Genomic DNA, 23,376 nt, shown 5'->3' with positions numbered 1-23,376 from the left:
GTCTGCAGTCACAGAGCAGAAATATTTGTAGAAGGCTTAATTAATTGAACTGCTGCATTGAACTGAGTGAACTGCCTCACTGCCAGTCTATGAAATACCCAATAACATCATTCATCCGATATAGACATTAACCGATATACAATGTTGAGTATGAAAACAACATTGTTTTGTTATGAGGCAATATCTGCAAGCAAAAGCAGGATCCCTCTTCTGACTCAGCCTTATGCACTACTGCAGAACTTCTCAGCTGCTTCCCCTTCTTCTCTCTTCTCATACCTCACCTTGCTTTTTTCTTCTTTGTTTGTCTGTCAGGTCAGGGGACACTAACTCACTGCTCCCACCACTCACCTGTAGAGCATGGCTTGGCATTCTGATTGGCAGCTGGTCAAGCTGAGGCCGCACTCGCGCAGGTAGAGCTCCAGCCGCCGACGCTCCACCAGCCTGTGCGCCGCCTCCAGGATCTGCGAGGCCAGCGCGTCCGAATCGCCCTTTTGGCCCTGGCTGCGCCCCCGTGCGCCCCCATTCGGCGCGTTGTTGGACGACGCCTTGGGCTTCTTGCTGATGCCGTACAGGTCCTCCACGGTCATCTTGCTCCCTTTCCCTCCACGACCCCCAAACATAGTTGCGATGGATGTGTTTTCCTACTTTAGCTGCAGAGTGTGACTTTGAAGGATGACACAAGATAATCTACAATACATCAGTTCTGGTCTGAATCAATACTCAAGCAGCCCTGGAGAACAGCCAGTCACAACTTAGGAAGATAAGTTTCTCCCATTCCTCTATGCAGTTTCAGTTCAAAATACCAAACGAATATGAAAACTTAAAAAGAATGAGAACAAAATGATAAATGTGAGACAATTCCAAAAATGGTCCCATAAAATTGATTATTTCTCCAAAAGAAGAGCTGCAGTTCCCTCTCCGGCTCCTTATCTGTGAGTTTAATACCCGGTCTTGCAAAGAGTCTGGTTAGACCGCAGTTAAGACATTGTTATAGCGTGAGTCAAAGATGGACTTATCAGATGTTACCAAATTTTCATCTGATGTACAGAGAGCCAGAATCTCTCTTTTTCTCTCTCTCCACCCCCCCCCCCCCCCACACACACACACAAACACACACACACATACAAACACACCAATGGACATGAGGGGGATTTATACTGATGCCCTTCAGAAAAACCCACTAATGCCACAGCTTTCACTGGCCCAGATTAAACCAAGGCCCGGATGGAACAAAGTGAAGAACAAGAACAAGCATGAGCTTCAGCATCATAGCTTACTTCATATCAGATGTTGGCTCAAAAGCTCATACACTTGAGAGGGAACCCATCTCACCAAAATCAAAACTGTCAAAACATTTGTGATCTATTGCTGTCTATCACTGTTATTTGTTATACTCATATTAATCAGTTAGTTGTCAAGTAAACAGGTATATTAGGAATTGTTGTTGTTCTTTACCAAATACAGTGGAGATGTGAATCACATATAACATAGACAGAGACCCAGGAAATGTTAATAACTGACAAACATAAGCCAATGAAAATGATGACAAATAGCCCTGATGAATAATGGCCTCACAGCATATGCCAGTATGCTAGTATTGTGTTAGGTCTGGGAGAAGTCAGGGGAGTTTCTACACTGCTCTCTTGTGAAAGGTTAGAACCATTAGGTGTCATAGAGTTAATCCTTCCGCTCTCCTTTGCTTTCAAACCCTTTTTTCTCTTATTCCCTAGAGAGGGAGGAAAGCCTCTTAAAGATCCCTCTAGACACCTCCGGTCTGAATGCTGCTAAAACAGGGCCGAACATCTGTGCGCTCTGGTCACTGAGAGGAGGGCGGTAACTGACGAGGAAAAGAAAGACAAGAGAGGAGAGATCAAGAAAGAATGTGACAGACAGTGGTGAACAGACAGGGACAATGTTTGATTTTACAATTCCAGCTTGATGTAATCCGACTAGAACCATGTGCTGATACCATTGCCCTTGCTTCACATACGGTGGCGTGCACTGATTCAACCATTGAGCAAGAAGAGAGTGGACAGGGGCCAGGCTAGAAAGCATTTGGACACAGCGGGGCAGACAGACAGACAGACAGACAGACAGATGGACAGAGAGGGCACAGAGTGGGGAGCGCCACAGGGCAGGCCAGAGTAGGTGACCGCAGACAGGCGCTATATGTTGGCTACTCCAATGAGACAATGCCTCCTGGACAAGCCCCTGACACTGAAGCCAGAGGGACCCGCAGCCATCTCTCTGAATCAGCCTCTTCTGCTACTGCAGGCTACAATCAGTGCCTACAATAGAGTCCACCAAAAAATGGGTGTGGAATTTTCAAGCACTGTCTGTTGTAAGATGGAACAGGCGATTGTGTCGTTTTTTAAACACCACATCCTTTGAGGTTTAATTTAATAGCTAGAAAGTGTGTAGAAGAGTAATATAATGTATAAAACACTATTAAAATGGCAACAATTCAACTTCATTTCTCATGTGTTCTTGTGAAGACTACAGAAGTCTATCTGTATTTTGAGCACACTCTGCTGAACATCCGAACACCCCATGTGCCATTTTAATAAATGAACAGTCTAAGCGATAGAGAGATTTTGATTGGCTCCAGTAAACTACTGGATCAGATCATGGACTAAAAGTGACAGCACAGGGAGTAGACACCATTGATTTTTTTTACTGGAATTCAATGACTGTTCCTCAGGACAGGGCAGGGGGTATGGGCTTCCTTTTTTATAATCTCAGCTTGAAGTGATGGCTTTCCAGCGGCCGTTGAGTGCGCGCAGGCTGTTGAGGTAACCCCAGGGACCGTCTCCGAGCTCCTCCGTACCCCTCTGAGCTGCCAGTGGATTTGAGGAGCCGTGATTATCCGGGATTAAGCTGCTGGGCTAAGCATTCTGTTGATTGACCACGCACACGCTGGCAGCTGGCAACGACAGATCTCTTCCTCTCTCTCTCTCCCCCTCTCTCTCTTTCTCCCCCTCTCTCTCTCCCCCTCTCTCTCTCTCCCCCTCTCTCTCTTTCTTCCTCTCTCTCTTTTCTTTCACCCATGGCTCCCTCGATCTCCATCATTCTGTCTGGCCCCCTTCCTCTCTTTTCTCCTCTGCGTCAATCTTACAAATGAGAAATATCGGGTGCGCAGAGTTCTCCCACATTCTGGCACTTTCTATCTGTGGAAACCATGGTTACTAAGGGTTACCAAGGGGAAGGGGAAAAGCTGACAGGGGAGATGCCTGCTCATTAGCTGGTGGCTGCAGGAGCCAATTCCCAGTTCCTACCAATGCAGAAAATCCCATGTACAGGGTACTGCATTACTAGCATTACTGGAGAATACCTGTATCTTATGCATTCATTACAAAATGTTTCACAGGCACAGCACTGTTCATAAAGTGCTATATGACTCAGAAGAAGCTTTAGCTATTTCCTGATTGGCGGTGCAACCAAGCAAGCATGGCCGAGCATGAACAATATTGCTCAAAGTTTTCTTAACTACACAAATGGACTGCCCAATTTCATATTAGACTGACAAGAAAAAGACAAATAAAAGACAGTATATGATGGGAAGGGATATGCCTGCCTGCCAGGCAGCAGTCTCAAGATAAAGACACGAGGCTGGTCTCCACTAAGTGAAGATCCTCCCCAGCACTAATGGCCAACAAGTGCAGATTAATTAGATGAGCAGGCTTTCAGAGCCCCCACACCAGCCGTCATTATCAGCCAGGATGGATGGGCCCTGTCAGAGCGCAGGAGGGATGCCCAGGATGACATCACTTATCCCCCATCTTACCTGCCCCAGGACACAGGCCAGGGCATGCAGGGACCAAGATTGGGGGGGGGGGTGTAATGCATGATCAGGAGTGGGCTTATTGTTCATGGTGGGCATTTTGTGAGTCATTATGTGAATATGTCGAGTGCTTGTTCTGTTTGTTGATTGCCATTCACTTGTCGTATGTTTTTTTTGTTGTTGAATGCTTTTAGCACATAAGTGAGTAAGAGATGGGAAAGAGAGAGGGAGGGAGAGAGGGGGAGAGAGGGAGGGAGAGAGGGGGAGAGAGGGAGGGAGAGAGGAAGGGAGAGATGGGGAGAGAGAGGGAGGGAGAGAGGGGGAGAGAGGGAGGGAGAGAGAGGGAGGGAGAGAGGGAGAGAGAGAGAGGGAGGGAGAGATGGGGAGAGTGAGGGAGGGAGACTAACCCCTTTTATCCCCAATCTGTTGCCCTCGAATACTTATCCAGCCTCAGGAAGTGGGGAAATGCAGGTTTTCAGTAATCTGTTACATAACTCAAAAAACGTGTGTGGCACTTTAATAATCCCTGGTCCTAATGGCGAGGAATACCACCCATATGGGACTCAGACACAGAAAGCACAGGTCACCCATATGGGACTCAGACACAGAAAGCATGTCACCTAGTATGAGTACACACACAAACTCACTAAATCTCTCGCTCTCTGTTACATATGAACATGTTCATGCTACTTCTGTATAACACAGACTCTCTCTCTCTCTCTCTCTCTCTCTCTCTCTCTCTCTCTCTCTCTCTCACACAGACACACACACACACACACACACACAACAGCAGCAGCAGCAGTAGCAGCACGCAAGCCCTCTCACACTGCACTTATGCATAATGCATACACAAAGGGAGAGTGTATTTTCCCCCTTGTGTACTGAGATGAAAACTGAAAACCAAGGGTAAGAGCTGCAAATGTGGGTGTGAAGGACTAATACTAAGAAGCCAGCTCCAAACCTTTCCCATCGAATTCTGCTAAGGGCTAATGTGTTGTGGGCTATATGCTTTACAGTTTTTTTTTTCAAATGATTACACACTAAATCTTTGCTTGTCACACAATTTTCTAAACATGTCTTCCAAACATCAGAACCCCACACCAAATCTGCAAAACCATACACTAATTCTCAGTGTTTGACTCACATTTTGCAAAACACCACACACAATTTTCTACTTAACACACAAAAATCGAACAGGAAGTAACTTGATTTCATTTTTCAAACATCAAAATGCCACACTAAATCACCAGTGCTTCACTCTCTCTCTTCACATGTGTAAACACTCATTACTTTACTGAACACCATCCAATCATTGCCTTAGTATAGGCCTATGAGTAGACATACTGTACTCTCTATGTAGGTATGGATTGAAATACGGTTGAAATGTTCAGAACCAATGCAGATACTTTGAAAGGAATGTTCTACAAAAAGTCGACTTTATGTACAGTAAAACTTCTTTTTTACTATATTTTTGTGTCTCCCCAAGTTACCATTAGCTCAATACAGTAATTTTTTCTATAGACCTATGAATACATACACAACCCCCCCCCCCCCCCCCACACACCCACACCCACACACACACACACACACACATAAACACACACACACACACACACTTTTCTTTGGAAAAAGCAAAGTAATTTGATAGTAGTCAGTCATTTCCATCTTAGGCAAAATCAGCTTTTTCAGAACTCCATGTACATCTGGTGGTCATTGTATTTTGCTTTGCTTTGTTCTTGTTGGCTGTAAAATACTGTATTTGCAACAGTACATTATTTGCGAAAAATCACTATTTTTGGTTTCAATAATTCTGTGTATTACAACTTCTCTCTGTACCTAACTTTCACTCTTGTATGGAAATACATAAAGCCTATGAAAGACAGAAGAGCGTAAAGTGTTTGTAATGTGAGGCGAATGTTTGCTTTAAAGGTGTGTTTTTGACATTTTGAATGTAGTGTGTCATTTTGCTGTAGATTTGAGGCATTTTGCATTTTGTGTGAGCAATTTGTGGGTTTTGTGTGTGGAGTTTTGAAAAATAGACACAGAGTTTTGAAAACGTGTGTAAACAATTGTAAAAAACTGTAAAATATCCAATTTGCAAAGACAAATCACCTTACATTGGTCTACACATCTAAAGTCAGTTGAGTCTATTGAATCAACGCCCTGCCAAGAGGTGTTTTGTAGCTGCCCACTGGAAGATTGGGCTGTGATATCGCGTGGTGCCGCCACAGACTTCGCTCTTAAGAAATCGTGTTCATTTTACAGATTTCTGTGAGATCAAGTTGGTAGAACCACGTGGGTAAATAAACTTGAATAGAAAATGATTGAAAAGGATCGTCACACAGCATAAAATCTGTTACAGAGGGGCAGGGTGCATCCACATTATACTGTAACAGTCTGAGAGGGAGGTGGAGATAAGCCTACATTATGGCAAAATATTTTTTCTGAGTGACTTAAATTGTACAAGCAAGATTTCCAAGATAAATAGTAGGGAAGCTGGAGCACATGTTGCCTAGGTAAGGGCGATTCTGTACTGGTTGTCATTACTTGCAGGCGTCATTACTTGCAGACGGGTCAAACTTTGGACTATGACCAGGTCATGCCATCAACAAATGCAATAGCAACCAGTATAATCCAATCTGAAATATAATCAAAAAGAGTTATAATTTGGACATTTTGCAATAACAAAGATATAATTTTAAGTAATTTTACAATTTTGTCTAGTTTTAATATATATCATTATAGGCCTAGATTATATTATTCACAACAAGTTTTATTTGTATCCACATGTAAGGCCTGCTTTTGGTGAAACATTTATCACTTGGCGTTTCAGCTACGTTTTCCCGCTTCTTGCCAGCCTTTCGAGTGATCAAACACAGTTCAGCTCCCTACAGAACTTCAACACACAGACGATTTACTCTGCCGTTCACATCGATCGATAACACACCATCATCACTGAAGCGTGGAGGCCAGGTTTCTTAGGGGGTCCCTCATGAATTATAAACGTTCAAGCATCTAACGATCGATACAAATGTTCACAAAAGAAGCTAAAACCTGCACATGTTATTAAAGGCTACATTGGCGAATAAACACACACTTTGTCTTTTGCCACGTTTCTCCACGGTGAGAAGAAGCAGCTGACACCGTTCTAAACTGTTTCAGTTATTGTCCAGCACCACCAAAGGTAGATTCTTTGTCCATCCATTTTGCCAAAATGTAAAAAAAGTTTTTGACGTGCTTGTGATGATGTTGGACCACTCCTGAACAGTAGATGTCGACATACTGTATCAATGTGCCAGGCCATTTATCTAAATTAGGAACTTAGATCATAAATCTTTAAGCCTACACTAGAGTGTTTATATAATTTTGAATGGCCTTATGCACTGGAGCGAACCAAACCGAACCTTTATCACAGCACCATGATTTGGTTCCAGATTGGACAGCTCACGAAGTTCGCACCGGAGTGAGTTTAAATTTTCAGGAGTAGTCCAGCCTTGTTTGTGTGATATGACTTGGTGCTGCGTAATTTTGTGCCAATTGGGTCGCCCCTCTTGAAGGGTAGCCATTACTCTGCCTGTAGCCTACGGCCTCTCTCAAACCTGGGTGTAAATTGCACTTGAGACTTAGAACCTTAACTGACAGATAATGTATAAAGAATATATTTTAAACCTTGTAGATAAAGATTATATAGATAGAGCTTGAGAATAGGCTAGTTGTTTTATATTCTCATTATTGGTAGGCCCATAGGCCCATGTAGCCAAATATGTCAATAATGAAGACATTATTTTCCAAAACCCTATTAAAATGAAAACCATTCACTTACATTTACAATACATTTACATAGCCTAATAACGGCCTACAAATATGTTGCTCATGGTCCATGTGCCACAAGTCAAAGCCTATATATAGCCTCATAGAATTTTGCTAATAACAGTCCTGGCTGACATTGTTGATATCCTTTCAAAGAAAAAAACTAATTTCTACAGAAAAATAGAAAAAAAAATTTATTTGATGTTTAATGCACATTACACTTTGTTTTTTGACTCTTCATTCAACAGACTATTTTAAATGATACAAATTAAGTGAACACATCACCTAATAGTGTGTTGCACAACTTGAGTTATGCCACACTAAAGCTGTAGGCTATTTAATGCGCGAGAACTTGCTTGCTGACAGACTTTGCATGTTCCCGACAAACAAATTAGGGCCCGGGGTGCCTTAAACAGACATGAACCTCTGTTAGCCTTTACCTTTAACATGCTTGTCTGTAATTGACTTTCTGATCCCCTCAGGCAACTCTTTCGTTTGGTTTCTCTCCATGTTCATTTAGGTGCACACAATGATACCACACTGCAGAGTGACTATAGGCATACTCGTTTTAAATTTGATTCTATTCAATCCAATTACTCAATCTACTCAATTTAATTGCTCGATTTAAATAGGCTGAACGACTGAATTCAAGATCAAATCTGTAATACTAATTAAAAAAGGGTTTTCCTTTAGACTGTCATGAAATCAAAAAGTGCTCAACTACCTGTTTGAACCTGAGGCCTATTGATGCCTTATCAATTTCCAAATTCAAGAAATACAATCCTTTGTTTTGCAGACCACCATCATGGCAGTGGAGTTTGATGGTGGGGTTGTTATGGGTGCAGATTCACGTACAACAACAGGGTAAGAACTCATTTGTATACTGCTGTCAATACACTGTTGGTGGTGGGGTGTTTGGTGTCATCCTGTCATATAGGCTACATTTCAACAAAAGTCTGTCAGACTCAGATGTTATGTCTGCTTTGAATCTGTCTTTTAGTTATCCTACCATGTGTCTTTTATTTTTATGTTTTTTTAAATTATTCTTTGCTTTTGTTTATGTAAAGCACATTGAATAACCCTTGTGTATGAAATGAGCTATAGAAATAAACTTGCCTTGTCTCAATGCTTTCTTCCCCAACAGTGCTTACATTGCCAACCGAGTGACGGACAAACTGACACCAATTCATGACCGGATCTTCTGCTGTCGCTCAGGCTCAGCAGCCGACACTCAGGCCATTGCTGACGTCGTGGCCTACCAGCTTGACCTCCATAGGTAGCTAAACCCCATTACTGAACACTGGGGGCTCTAATTTGATTGATAGGCAAAGTGCAAAGTCTTAAGTCTATTTTTTATTTAATAACTAGACAAAATCTATTTGCTAGTTTAACACCATGGGCAAGACATTTAAGCGCAAACATTGATGAGTCAGCTTAATGCTCCTATATGCCACACGGCAGCTGTATTTCATGAGCGAGAATTTTGCTTGTTGACAGACTTTGCATTTTGCCCACCAAACAAATTAGGGCCCTGGGTGCCTTTAGACACTAACTGGGCACAATGAACAGTGAACTTGAAGTCAGTGAGAGATATTTGGGCTTTCTGTGATTTCAGCATCGTGATGAATGAGCCTCCCCAGGTTAAGACGGCTGCCAATCTCTTCAGGCGGTTCTGCTACAGATACCGGGAAGAGCTGATGGCCGGGATCATTGTGGCTGGGTGGGACAAAAGAGGTGGTGGCCAGGCGAGTTTCCCAGGGGACTGTTGTGTATCTGTTAAGGCTTGGTTTGCATCCAGGAATGAGTGGATGCAAAGGTGTTTTCCACTTCTGTACTAACACACCCACAGACTGGATGTGAGATAACTAAAAGTACTTTTAAACAATGTGGGGACTATCAGTTACTATAAGCAGCAAGACAGATAGACATACAATCTTATGGATATAGGTGGGTCATTCTTGGTAAATGGTGCCATTTGAGGGTGGAAACGATGATACAAGTGCTTGTTACATCCCGGTCTAGGGCTTGTGGGATATAACAAAAAACGGGCAGACACAAAACTTAAGAAATTGGTGTATTTATTAATACAAAAAAAACCAGTATGGAAAAATGTCTAAATTAAGAAAAACACGGCCTACAAAGTAGGCCTCGGCGGCCAGGCGCTCACTCCTGGTCTCTCACCCCAGGGAGTGAGAGAGATGACGGCAAGCTGCTCGGGCAAGGCCCGAGGCTGGCCCTAGTGGCAGCGATGTGCGGCAGCGACGGTGGCAACGAACGATCCCCACAGCTAGCCAGCGAGAGAGCTCAATGACGTCAGCCCCCTTTTAAAGGGCCGGGCTACCCTGACGTCATAGGGTTTCACACCACCCCTCAGCTGCGCCAATCTGCCTAGAAGAACACACAACAAAAGTAACAAACACAAATAATAAACAAGACCCACAGGGTCGTAACACCCCCACCACCAAAAATCCATATCTAATATGGATTAAATCTAAGCTAATGTGGACTCACTGATAAGTGCGTGACAATGTGTCAGCCAAAATGTTTTCACACCCCTTCTTATACCTTATCTCCAGGTTGAAGCCCTGCAAGTAGAGTGACCAACGCATAATGCGCTGGTTGGTGTTTTTCATCCTGGAGAGAAAAATCAAGGGATTATGATCTGTATGTACAACTACAGGTGCTGCGGTACAGCCGATGTATACCTCGAAGTGTTGAAGTGCCAACAACAGGGCTAGTGCCTCCTTCTCGATGGTACTATAGTTCAGTTGGTGTTTTAAGAACTTTTTAGAGAAGTAGCAGATAGGGTGATCAAGTCCATCTGATCCCTCTTGAAGGAGCACAGCACCCGCTCCTGTTCCACTAGCATCAACTTCAAGCTTAAACGGCAATTCAAATTGTGGAGCTGCAAGCACCGGAGAGCTGCACAGCAAAGTCTTAGCATTTTGAAAGGCAGCTTGACAATCCGCAGACCATACAAACTCAGCAGTGGTACGAAGTAAGTTTGTAAGAGGCAACACAACATCAGAAAAATTTCTACAAAAGCTACGGTAATAGCCGGCCATCCCTAAAAAACGGCGCACCTCACGCTTAGTCTTGGGAATCGGAAACTCAACAATGGCCTGAATCTTGGCCTCTACAGGACGTACCTGACCTTGGCCTACTTGTTTGCCCAAGTAGGTCACAGTAGCCTTACCAAACTCGCACTTGGCCAAGTTCAAGGTCAGAGAGGCATCCTGCAGACGATGAAACACAGTGTGGATAAGCTCAAGGTGACTGGGCCAAGAGAACGAATGTAGCACTATATCATCCAAGTACACCTCACAATTCTGTACGCCCGCTAAGACGATACCCATCAGGCGTTGGAAACTAGCAGGCGCATTGCGGAGTCCAAATGCCATGACTGAATACTGCATAAAGCAGTCTGGGGTAACAAATGCAGAGATTTCTGCAGCACGAGATGTCAAGGGAACCTGCCAATATCCCTTTAGCAGGTCAAGCTTGGTGACAAAGCGTGCTGAGCCAACTCTATCCACACAGTCTTCCATGCGTGGCAGAGGAAAGGAGTCTGGCTTGGTCACTGCATTCACTTTTCTGTAATCAGTACAGAAACGAAATGTTCCATCGGGTTTTGGAATTAAGATACACGGGGAACTCCACGAGCTCGAGCTAGGTTCAGCAAACCCATGATCAACAAGATATTGGACTTCAGAAGTCATAATGGCTCTCTTTGTCGGATTCACGCGATATGCGTGTTGCTTGATAGGGGAATGGTCACCCACATCAATGTCATGACTAAGGACATTAGTCTGCGAAGGGATATCTGAGAATAAACCTGGAACTGATTGTATCAGCAGCTGAATATCCTTAGCGCGTGTATCTGACAAATGAGCGAGAAAGTCATTCAAATCTTTTAAAATCTCAGAATTCTGAAGCCTAGGAGAAGACACAGGGACATCACGAAAAGTTATGCCATCCTCCTCTGGGGAATAGGAGGAGACCACAGGAACCACAAAACCCACAGACACAGGACACTCGTCCACCTCTGTCTCAGACTCTCTAGCAATGTACGGCTTCAACATATTAATGTGGCATACACGAGTTTTTCGCCTTCTCTCAGGCGTGCAAATAACATAATCAGTCTCACTAAGTTTGGACTCTACTTTGTAAGGCCCTGAGAACTTAGCCTGTAGAGCGGAGCCAGCCACTGGCAGAAATAGTAAAACTTTGTCGCCAGCCTGGAAGGACCGGTGCACAGACTTACGGTCATAACGAGTCTTCATCTTTGACTGAGCTGAAGACAAAGCTTTTTGAGCACATGCACAAGCACTATGTAAACGCTCACGAAAAGAGCTGACGTACTCCAGGATGTTAGTTTGTTTGTGAGCAGTGGTCTCACACCCCAGCTGTTCACGCAACAATTTTAACGGACCTCGAACAGTGTGTCCAAAGATCAGGTCAGCGGGACTAAAACCTAGTGACTCCTGAGTTGTTTCACGCACAGCAAACAACAACAATGGGAGGCCGTCATCCCACTGTTTTGCAGAATTGTAACAGTATGTGCGCAACATAGACTTCAGGGTTTGATGGAACCGCTCCAGAGCCCCTTGTGACTCTGGATGGTATGCACTGGATATCACATGCTTGATGGACAACTCCTGTAACACCTGCTTGAACAAGCGAGACAGAAAATTGGATCCCTGATCTGTTTGAACAACTTTTGGCAGCCCAAAGGTCGAGAAAAAACGAATAAGTGCTTTCACAACTGGCTTCGCCTTAAGTGAGCGCAACGGAATAGCCTCTGGGTAACGAGTAGCGGCACACATAATGGTCAACAGGAACCGATGCCCAGATTTTGACTTAGGCAAGGGTCCTACACAATCTAAAATGATCCGTTCAAATGGTTCACTAATGACTGGAATCGGGTGAAGTGGAGCGGGTGGAATAGCCTGATTTGGTTTCCCTGCTATTTGGCAGCGGTGGCACGAACGACAGTGTCTCACTACGTCAGACTTTAGGCCAGGCCAAAAAAAATAACGCAGGATACGATGGTAACTTTTCTTGATCCCTAAATGACCTGCAAGATCATGGTCATGCCCCAGTGTTAACACGTGCAGCTGAAATTTAGCAGGAACAACCACCTGATAAGCAGTATTCCAACCCAAATCCTCACTCTGAGAGGGAATCCACTTCCTCATTAGCAAGCCATCTTCCCAATAATATGCCACTGATTTCTTCGCTATTTTTTTCTTTTCTGCCGCTGTAGCACGGCACTTAGCTAAAGACGGATCTTTTCTTTGTTCACGACAGAGCAGCTCCCTGTCAACAGGCAGAGACAGAAAAGATTTCGAAATTTCAGCACCTCCGGAAGTGGACAGGGAACGAGGTGATTTTGGAATTTCAGCACCCTCTGACGTGGACAGCGACCGACGTGCCGAATCCGAAGATTCGGGAGAAGACACAACTGGATTGTCAAATGACATAAATGAATCCGATAAATCGGCAGAGCTGGACTTACGTGCCTGAGCACGAGTCACTACACACACTGGAAAGACTTCAGATAGGCTAGGATCTACATCAGTATACTCAGACGGGTTCGAAACGACTTCAGGAAGAGGAATTACTTTTTCATGTGCAAGTTCGTTTCCGATCAGGAGATGGATGCTATCCATGGGCAACTGGGAACAAACAGCTACTTTGACAAAACCAGAAATTAACTCACTTTTAATATGGACAGTGTGTAATGGAACCTTCAAAATTCCCATGTCAATTCCCTGCACTAGTACGTCATAACCGCAATAACTTTCATCAGAAAATGATAACGTAGAAGCCAGTATGAAACTCTGAGCGGAGCCTGTATCTCTTAGCATTTGAACAGGAATATTATCTTGCTCACACCCCGTTAATGAGACCATGCCTACAGAAACAAACGGCTCATAAACTGGATCGATTTTCGAATTTGACTGAACTAAAGGACGGACAAAACCGGAACCTTTCGAATATTTTTGCTTCGGAGGGGGTTTCGAATTCTTCATTCTCAAAACAGGACATGCTGCAATACGATGACCAAGTTCGTGGCAATAAAAACATTCCCGCGACTCAATCTTCTGCGGTGGACTGTCAGACTTGGAATTTCTCCAGCTCTGCTGCGAACTGGGAGGCTGAGCTGTGTCACGCCGAGAAGAGGAGGAATTGAAAGAGGTTTTGTGCGTGAGAACAAATTCGTCTGCACAGACAGCAGCTTGCGCCAATGTTGTTACCTTTTGGTCATTTATATACATCGCTACGGAGTCTGGAATGCAGCTTTTAAATTCTTCTAGCAAGATTACTTGACGAAGATGTTCTCTGGTGTGTGCACGTTGTGAAGTGCACCACCTATCAAATGCATTCTCTTTCTCTCGCGCAAATTCCACAAACGTAAGCCTGTCGGACTTGCGAAGGCCACGAAATCTCTGACGATATGCTTCAGGGACTAACTCATACGCATTTAAAATTGCCGCTTTCACAGTATCATAACTCGAACTTTGTTGCACTGTAAGGGCAGAATACACAGACTGTGCCTTGCCAGTCAAGACCGTTTGCAACAACAACGTCCAGACTTCAGCCGGCCATTTCAATGTAATAGCAACCCTTTCAAAATGCGTGAAATATTTCTCCACTTCACGTTCATTAAAAGGCGGAATCATTCGAGTGTTGCGACTCACATCAAAAGGTTGAGCTGGAGGCAATGGCAAAGGAAAACCAGGAGCAAATGGAAGGACATAATCGGGATGTCTTATAGGAGCTGGTGCAGGAGCATGTACATCAGACGCATCTGACGTATTCAGAGGAGCCGAGAGTAAAGGCGCGGTGTCAATCTCGCCCATCGGAGCAGCAGAACCCGATCCCACATGAGCCGACAATAGGCCTAGGCCTAAAGCAGAAGGACGAACAGGAGAATGAACAGGGGAGTGAACAGGAGAGTGACTTAAATCTCGAGAGGGAACTGAAGGAACTGGCTGAGCGATGGTAAGTCTCTTATCCTCCAATTCCAGCTCAAGTTTTTTTAGAAGAAAGTTACGCTCATCGCGTTCGTGTTCGCGCTGACGCTCATTCTCAGCCGCTTCGTGCTCTAACCTTTTTAAATCAAGCTCGTGCTGAATCTCTAATTTCTTAATTTCAAGTTCTTTATCCAATTCCTTCTCTTTAACCACCCGATTTTCCCTTTCAGCACGTATGCGTGCCGCTTCTAACTGTAATTTGCGCTCTTCAAAGGAGTACTCTCTAATTTTCAGTTCCCGATCAGAAGCATTGCTCGCAGATGACAACACAGGAGAAACTATACCTTCTCTAGCAGGCAGAATATTTTTAACAACTAAACCTAAACCCACAGCTTTAAGGAGCAATTCCTTACGCTTCTTGTCCTCCGAAGTAAGTGTGATTGAAAAATGCTCTGCAATTTTTTCTAATTGGTCCTTAGTGCAACCCGACAAAAGATCCTCGGAAGGACTTTTAATAAATTCTTCAACCGCAGACATTGGGACAAGCACTGACGAAAAATATAGCCGAATTAACTCAGTCTGCGGTAGTCAAATTTAACAAAGAACGACCAATTTCCGTCGTTCACAAAAAGGCTTATCTAATTTCTAGGCTACCCCCTCTAACCCAAAAACGAATGCTCGGACCAACAGCCACCGAGCAGAGGAAAAAAAACCTCAAAAGCCACGATCAAACATTTGCCACTTAATGCCACGAAAAAAAACACACGCGCTTTGTAGTTAAACAAAGGCACTTGACTAAGAAGTCGCCACCAGACGCACACAAGCGAAAAAAACAAACTTTAGCAAAAAACAAAAATATAATGTTAGTCTGCCCAATTGCGCTAAAGCATCGCTCTAACCAATAACCCAGACTGGGCGAAGCTCTGGACCCTAATACCCTTAAACTAAAATAAACCTAATTATCTTCGAAGCTTACCAATTGGAGGTTCGCAATGAACCTCCCCCCGGGATTGCTTCACAAAACCACCACCAAATCAAAAACATAATCAAAACACTAACTCACCAGAGCCTCTTGGTCGCAAGCGCGCTTCCTAAAAAAAAACTGTTACCACATCCAAAACAATACGACGGCACGACTAAAGCGATACAAAAACTGGAGGGGGGGGGAATTTAGGCCCAAGTTGCTAAATTGGGAACAAAAAAAACCGGATAGAGCCCCCATTTGTTACATCCCGGTCTAGGGCTTGTGGGATATAACAAAAAACGGGCAGACACAAAACTTAAGAAATTGGTGTATTTATTAATACAAAAAAAACCAGTATGGAAAAATGTCTAAATTAAGAAAAACACGGCCTACAAAGTAGGCCTCGGCGGCCAGGCGCTCACTCCTGGTCTCTCACCCCAGGGAGTGAGAGAGATGACGGCAAGCTGCTCGGGCAAGGCCCGAGGCTGGCCCTAGTGGCAGCGATGTGCGGCAGCGACGGTGGCAACGAACGATCCCCACAGCTAGCCAGCGAGAGAGCTCAATGACGTCAGCCCCCTTTTAAAGGGCCGGGCTACCCTGACGTCATAGGGTTTCACACCACCCCTCAGCTGCGCCAATCTGCCTAGAAGAACACACAACAAAAGTAACAAACACAAATAATAAACAAGACCCACAGGGTCGTAACAGTGCTCCACAGCAAATGAGGCTTATGAGTAAAGATGATTAAAAAAAACAACACATTCTCTGCGGTTGCAAATAAGGGGCTCCTTTTGGCCAATTTGTCCTCACTTTATAAACACAACTTGTCCTTCTTGTCAGAGTCTGGTTGGTGGTCACCCTAGTTATGACTATCAACTGGTCTTTTCAACGTATTGCCGCACATTCCCGCACTATGGTTGCTGTAACCTGTTAACATGGGTGCCGAAATGAAAACCAACACGCAGCGGAGCCAATCCGCAGACGCAACACACACAATGTGTTCAAGCCTCAAGTCATATGAGAGTGTGGGCATTATCTTACCTTATGCAATTTTCCTTTCCAATCACACAAAGTATTGCACTGTTTAATGCTGTTCATGATTTTTGGACTTTTTGCCTTTATTGTGACAGGACAGACGGCTCAGTCTGGCAGTCATTGCTGGATTGATCAACAGGCTTCATCGACAATGTTGCAACTTTTCAAAAAGTTCCTCATCAAAACATTTAAGGCATCTTGGTGTGAAAAAAAGATGCCTTAAAATACAAAAATACAGTACTTTATTTTGATACATAATATGGCTACAGTATTTTGTATATTATTTCCATACATTTAAAATGACGGTATTTGGTATTTTAAAATAGGCTATGTTCGGATGTATTTTTGTCCATCCCTGTATGTATTGAAACACATAATCAAAAATAATCAAGTAATCTTCGACAATGTAAGTATAATCTGATTACATTTGATTACATGATTACTTTTTTTTAATGTAATCTGGCATGATTACTTACTTGGTTTTTGTAATCTGATTACGTAATCCAGATTATTTATAATCAGTTACTACCCAACCCTGGTTTCCACTATAAATAAGGGTAACCAGGGGGACATGATATGCTTTACCACATCAATAAGCCATTCTAAAACATTGAAAAAAGTGTTGATTAAAGAGAGATATTACTCAGCTCCTTGTAGGTACTTTGAGAATTCCTCCTACTTCCTGAGAGTCAGGTGACTAGAGATACATTCAAAGGGCATGTCCAGAAGGATTTTCATCAGAGTAACGCAGGGGGACAGTGAACTCAGGGACAGACCATATTTCAAGTTTTTAAATATTAAAATATATATTGATTTAACAAATAGTATGTGGTGAGATGTATTAGAAATAGTTCTTTGCAATTATAGTTAAAAACATAAAAAAAAAATATTAGATTTGTATTACATATAATTGCAACTGAAGTTTTAAAAAACTGACTGGGGACATGGCAGTGCTTGCACCACAATCAGAGTAATTATTTCAGAGAAAATAAACCCTGAGGGCATAAACCTTGTTTCACATAGTGGAGAATATAAGCCCCGGCGTTTCATTTAGTTATAAGCAAGCTTGAAAAAATAAGTATCATCCCATTTTTACACAACTTATACTTGATTATATCATGGGAAACAAATGGCACCATTTGCTAAGGATGACCCAGGTACCCAGACAAAGGTGTTTTTAATCCATCACCTCCTCCCCTCAGGTGTTTACAGTGCCCATTGGGGGGATGCTGGTGAGACAGCCTGTGGCCGTGGGAGGCTCAGGTAGCTCATACATCTACGGGTTTGTAGACGAGAACTTTAAACCCGGCATGTCTAAAGAGGAGTGTCTACGCTTCACTGGAAAAGGCGAGTATGGCGGCGTTCCTTTCAATCAGGGCATGTCTGAAGAGAACTTCAACCTTGATTCAGATTTAGTAAAGTCTGTATTTATAAATCACCCTTTTATTTTTAAGTCTGCAACTATAATGGTAGCACATTCATGGTAATATCCTTGCCTGCCTGCCAGTTGTTTTGTGTATGCTAAATACACATTGAAGGTGGGGGTGGTGGTTGGACTCCACTAATGGATAATGTTGGAAGTCAGCAAGAAAAACATCATTGGTAGCAGCCAGAATTTAATCTTCCTCTAGGGCAGCTCATAAAAGAAATATCTTCAAAGGTCACTGGTGGAGCTTGGCCCCACAGAAGGATAAAAGGGACTGCTAGAGTTGTGCCATCATTAGTGAAGATGAAGGACAAAAAGATGAATGGACGCCTCTGGACAGTGTGATAACAGTGTGATGGCCTCCAGTATTGACGGCAACGTTTCACTGTAAACTAATTTGGTCATTTCCTCTCCCCTCTCTCAGCTTTGGCCCTGGCCATGGAACGCGATGGCTCCTCGGGGGGCGTGGCCAGATTGGCGGCCATTACAGAGGCGGGGCTTGAGCGCAGTGTTATTCTGGGAAACCAGTTGCCCACGTTCTCAAGTTCATAGTGACGTCATCTCAGTCCCGTCACCTGACAATACCTCAGCATTCAAGTCACAGTTGTGGTCTTGATGGAAGGTTTTGGGTTATAACTTTTTTGTTATAAGAACTACAGAAATTGATTGTCATATTTTGTTATAGTAAATAAAATAGTGTAGTAAAAATACAGGAGGAATGTTTTGAAGACTTTTTTTGTTACAGTGAATAAAATAATGTGTGCTATCCACTTTGATATTAGGAAGATTTTGAAAAATTCAATTTCATTCAATCAAAATATTATATTAATGTTATCTATTTCATTTTAGAACTTTGAGTGGTGATCTGTCGTAGCAGTTCTTAAGTAATGCAGCTTGGCCATTTTTGGCTTGGCAGATATCCTGATAACTGGCTCCCACTGAGCAACACAAGCCCTTCACCGCAGTATCGTTACACATGATTTTGCACCATCTGTCTCCTGTCAGAGACAGTCAAATTTAGCTTGGGGAACCCACTGCTCTGCCGTAACTCTGTTCCACTTTGCACTCTGGCTAATTTGAACAGCCAAACCGTGAGGAAAATCCTTGACTAGATGTAATCTGTGTGTCTACTGTGTGTCTAGTCTTCTATTGATCTTACAATTTTCTCTTCACTACACTGGTTTAAACTTAATTCTGCCATTTAAAGAAAGACAAACATCCCACCATCACTTAACATGGATTAGCCAAATCTCTTTCACCATTATGGAGACCACTTGCTAAGACTGGTTCTGAACTAAACCATATTGATCTTCTTGAGTGCTGCGAATGTTGAGAGAACGTTGGAAGGTTGAATGTTTTATTCCATACACATCAGATGTATATTTGTACCTCGATAGATCTCTTCTTTCCATTTTATTCCACGATAATGTTGAATTTCAGTTAAATATCTCCCAATATTGATCAGATTGCGATGAGGAAAAAAAGCCCTTTAACTGCATTGATATAGCAAATTCGGATACAATTCACTCCGTTTCTCTATTACTACTTTCTATCGTCAGAGGAGATTTACGAAGGATCACCACCGTCAGATATTGATACACAGATATTGTTTATTTTATTATTAATAATATGAGCAAACAATATTCATGTTTTGTCTATTTTAATCTTTTGCAGGGGATTGATGTTACCTCACACAAAATCTATATTACATCAATTATCTTCTCTTAAAAATACAATTTATCTCCTTGTGATTGTATTGCATATTGTATTGTACAATGGAAAAGATTGTTAAAATGTGAAAAAAAAAAAAAAAAAACCTACAACTGTTAGCCCTTAATCTCAGTCACACTCATAGCTTCATGACTGAGTGTTTGTCCTTAAACAAACAAAAAAAAAAAACTTCCTTTGCCACACTTGCACTGTTGCACTCTCCATGATGTCTAACTTCATTTATCCAACAGCGCATCATGTATTTGGCTTTTCATTGTTTCTGATGCCTTCCTGACAGATTTCTGAAGCTTTGTCTTGTGGAATGCTGCCATTCATCACCCACACAATGAAAGCAGGGGGGGGATGGGGACTAAAATGATTAAAATGGGAAGGCAAAAAAAATACAAAATATACAAATCATTCACAACCACACATAAGCCTTCTCTCAACAAGACTAAAGTTCTCGAGTGAACACATCCATCACATACAGCAGTCCAACCTGCCTGCCTGACCTACGCATTCCTGTGCCTGACCAGGTGTTCCTCCTTGTTTATGTGCAGTCAGGGTCTCTTTGCCCCTGGGTGAAATTCTTTGGCTGTTTCAGCAGGTAAATATGTCAGTTTTCATAACCGCAACAGCAGTCAATCATAGCAGCTTATGCCTCAATATTTGCAGTTTATATAATAATATACACAACCTAACGGTATTCCAAATATATAAAGTATACCCCATGGTTTATATGGTATTAAAAACCTATGGCAAATCCATCCCTCCATGTACAAACATTGAATATGTACATTGTATAAAATGTTCCAATATACCAGAACAAATCCCCACTGTATAACTATAAATACAGGGCACAATTGTGGGTATTATATAGAGGCTGCAGAAAGGCACAAACATATACAGCACAGTGAGTAAGGTCCTGTTGTGATCCTCTAAAGGGTTGTTTCGGATCAGGCACATTTATCAACACAGTCAAGAACACAATGATTCTGTCAAAATGTGGTATAAAATCAAGCTCAGCGTTATTGCACTAAAAGTGTTTCCATGTCAAACCCCCTCAGGGATATTTCCAATAAGTGCAAGTGCTTGCCTGTGAGCACATACTGCCCTCGGAGCAAAAAATCTCAGCACCTAGAACAGAGCGTGTGTGTGTGTGTGTGTGTGTGTGTGTCTGCATTTGAGTGGTGTATGTGTGTATCCCAGAGAAATATTTGTGGAATTTGAATACAAAAAAAATGAGACGTCTCTCCCGCTTTCTTTCTTTCTTCCATTCATTCCTTCCACTCCTTCCTCCCTTAAGCCTCCATGGGCTCCTCAGCTCTACTGTTCCTCTTGGCTGCCTCCTGAGCCGGTGGCCCTCTGGGGCTCCCCCCACCGCGAGGCCTCTCGCTGGGCCGCTGCTGGCCCTCCTCCCCTCCCCTCCAGTTCTGGCTGTTGACGCCGGCCTGCTTGTCCTGGAGGTCTGAGCCTGCGTTGTGCCAGCTGTACCGCATCCTGCCCCCCTGCTGCTGCTGCTGCTGCTGCTGCTGCTGCGGCTGCGGGTGGAAGCCCTGGTTTGGGTTGCCGTTGCGGTTCTGCCCGGCCTGTTCGTTGGCCCGCTCCACGTAGCCGTCAAAGGGATTGCGTCCCTTCTGGCGGGAGCGCTGGCGGTTGTTGCGCTGGTTGCCGTGGTGGTTGCGGTTGCCATGGTGGTGTTGGTGGTTGCGGCGCTGCTGCTGCTGGCGGTAGTTGTTGTGCCCCTGACCCCAGGGTCCCGAGCCGTCCTGGGGGGCGTGGGAGGCCTGGAACGAGGGCACAGAGTCTGCGAGTGAGGCCTGCTCCAGTGGGCCGTCGTTGGTCCCCTCGCCCGACCCCGGGGGGCCTGAGGTGGGGCCCCAGATGAAGGCCCGGTGCTGGGGGTTGTTCTTAAAGGGGAACTGCAGCTTTCGCTCCAGCGGGGGGAGGAAACGACCGGTGCCTGGCAGGAAGGGGCCGTTGGGCGGGGCCCCGATGGGGTTACCGAAAGGGTTAGGCGGGCCCCGGGGACTGGGGTTGGGGACGAAAGGAGCGTTGGGAGGGCCCCCGAGGACCCTGCACTGGCGCTTGGGGTCCTGATGCTGCTCAGGGTGTTGCCAGCGGTGACGGCCACGGCGGTAGACTCCATCTTCCATCTCCATCCGCCTGCCGATGGGGCAACTCACCTCTTCCTCTCTGATTGGGTCAGACTCCTCCATGCCAGTGTCACCCTGGCGACAGAGAGAGGGAGACTCAGCATCAGCAACAGTGCTGTGTAAATGCACTCTGTGTACATGTGGAGCCGCCTGCATCAGGTATCAATATCTAACAGGGGGGGGGGTGCTTTTGAAAAAATGTATACCCCCCCCCCCCCACACACACACACACATACACACATTCAGCAAATAGGCCATCTCCTCACCTAATGTAGCCTAAGTTGCTTCAGACAACCTGTTTGTTCTACTAGATGTGGAGTTGTTCTCCACCATACCAGCTCAGTTGCATCAGTTTTTGAGGGTTCTAAAATATAACGATATGCTTCACTGAATCCTTCTTGTTTTCTTTCATTTGTCCAGCTAGCTTTACTACTGAAACTAGCCATTTATGATTGATAACACAGTCTGCATTCTGAAATGTCGTGCATGATCAAGGCAAAATGAACTAGCGAATTAAACACGCAGTCCCTGTGTCAGCAGCGCGTTTCTGATGTCAGATTATTATTTACTAGACTGTTGTCACGTTGCAGTGCTTTACTTTACTACATGAAGCAGCATTAATATGACGGTGGGGGGGGGGGGGGATAAATGCTGTTCCCACCGGCGATAAAAATAATTAAGCAGAGGAGGGGATATCAAGTCCAGATGCTAGATGCTAGAACCCCCCCCCCCCCCCCTTCATTCACCTAGCAAAGCTCTTTTGCTTAATATGAGTTAACTTGTTATTATCCTACACACGTACTGTGTCTACACAAGGCATACGTAAAGGTCTATGTGTAGGTGTAGATGCGTGCCTGGTGGTGTGTGTTAGAGCGCGTTTGTAAACACACGACTACTCACCAGTCCAGGGATGACCTTCTCCATCTTGACCATGCGGTCCCTGAGCGAGCGGATCTCCTCGTCCTTCATGTTGTTCTGCAGCTTCACCTCCTGCAGGATGTCCGTCAGCTTGTCGATGTGCGCCTTCAGGTCCACCATATCCGCCTTCTTGCGCTCCAATTTCCCCCCTCCTCCTCCCCCCATCACTCCTCCAACACCACCTCCTCCTCCGCCGCCTCCACCTCCCGAGCTCCCCTCCACCATCTCCACCGCCCGCTCGCCCGTCTCCTCCTCGCCGATGCCCACTGTGTCGCACACGTCGCGGGCCACGCTGCGCCAGCTGTCGCGCTCCTGTGGGTCGCGCTGGCGGTAGGTGCGGCACAGCTCCTTCATGCGCACGATGGCCAGGGCCTCGATCTCCTGCCGCGTGTGGCGGAAGTCGCCCAGCGCCACCTCGTAGCAGATCTCCTTGACCGCCTGCGTGCGCAGGTCGTCCATCGTCAGGTGCTTGGGGTCCATGTGGATGCGGCGCCGCTGTGGGATCTGGTAGACGCGTAGGGGCTCTCGGCGCTTCCCACTGCTGGGCAGGCCACACTTCTTCACTATGGACTGCACCTGCACAGCCAGAATACACT

At 44.5% G+C, this 23,376-nt stretch overlaps 3 protein-coding genes across 7 annotated transcripts in view; 1 reads left to right on the top strand and 2 right to left on the bottom strand.

Annotated features, from left to right (window-relative positions):
- Positions 1-23,376, bottom strand: part of LOC121708759 — a 30,263-nt gene that overhangs the window by 1,510 nt on the left and 5,377 nt on the right. The window contains exons 2-3 of one of the 4 annotated variants that reach the window (XM_042091624.1): positions 10,103-14,721; positions 9,626-9,979 (exon numbers count right to left, since the gene is read on the bottom strand). In XM_042091624.1, the coding sequence (XP_041947558.1) occupies positions 9,940-9,979; positions 10,103-14,457 (4,395 nt within the window). In that variant the 5' untranslated portion in view covers positions 14,458-14,721 and the 3' untranslated portion in view covers positions 9,626-9,939. Of the gene's footprint in view, positions 1-9,625; positions 9,980-10,098; positions 16,237-23,376 lie in introns of those variants that run through there. The other 3 variants (XM_042091621.1, XM_042091623.1, XM_042091622.1) reach the window with 3 other exon arrangements.
- Positions 7,108-18,708, top strand: LOC121708764 (proteasome subunit beta type-6-like). Its single transcript, XM_042091636.1, has 6 exons — positions 7,108-7,244; positions 8,388-8,455; positions 8,736-8,867; positions 9,207-9,336; positions 17,773-17,917; positions 18,421-18,708. Exons 1-6 carry the CDS (start codon positions 7,152-7,154, stop codon positions 18,546-18,548), a joined length of 696 nt encoding a protein of 231 aa, XP_041947570.1. The 5' UTR covers positions 7,108-7,151; the 3' UTR covers positions 18,549-18,708.
- The window catches only part of kif1c (kinesin family member 1C), a 23,437-nt gene continuing 19,647 nt past the window's right edge, over positions 19,587-23,376 (bottom strand). For both annotated transcript variants that reach the window (XM_042091625.1, XM_042091626.1), the window contains exons 22-23: positions 22,763-23,356; positions 19,587-21,937 (exon numbers count right to left, since the gene is read on the bottom strand). In XM_042091625.1, the coding sequence (XP_041947559.1) occupies positions 21,008-21,937; positions 22,763-23,356 (1,524 nt within the window). In that variant the 3' untranslated portion in view covers positions 19,587-21,007. The remainder of the gene's footprint in view (positions 21,938-22,762; positions 23,357-23,376) is intronic.

This window comes from Alosa sapidissima, chromosome 5 (assembly GCF_018492685.1).
Source record: "Alosa sapidissima isolate fAloSap1 chromosome 5, fAloSap1.pri, whole genome shotgun sequence".
NCBI lineage: Eukaryota > Metazoa > Chordata > Actinopteri > Clupeiformes > Clupeidae > Alosa > Alosa sapidissima.
The sequence above is the reverse complement of the archived record's forward strand: the minus strand, read 5'-3'. Positions and strand labels throughout refer to the sequence as shown.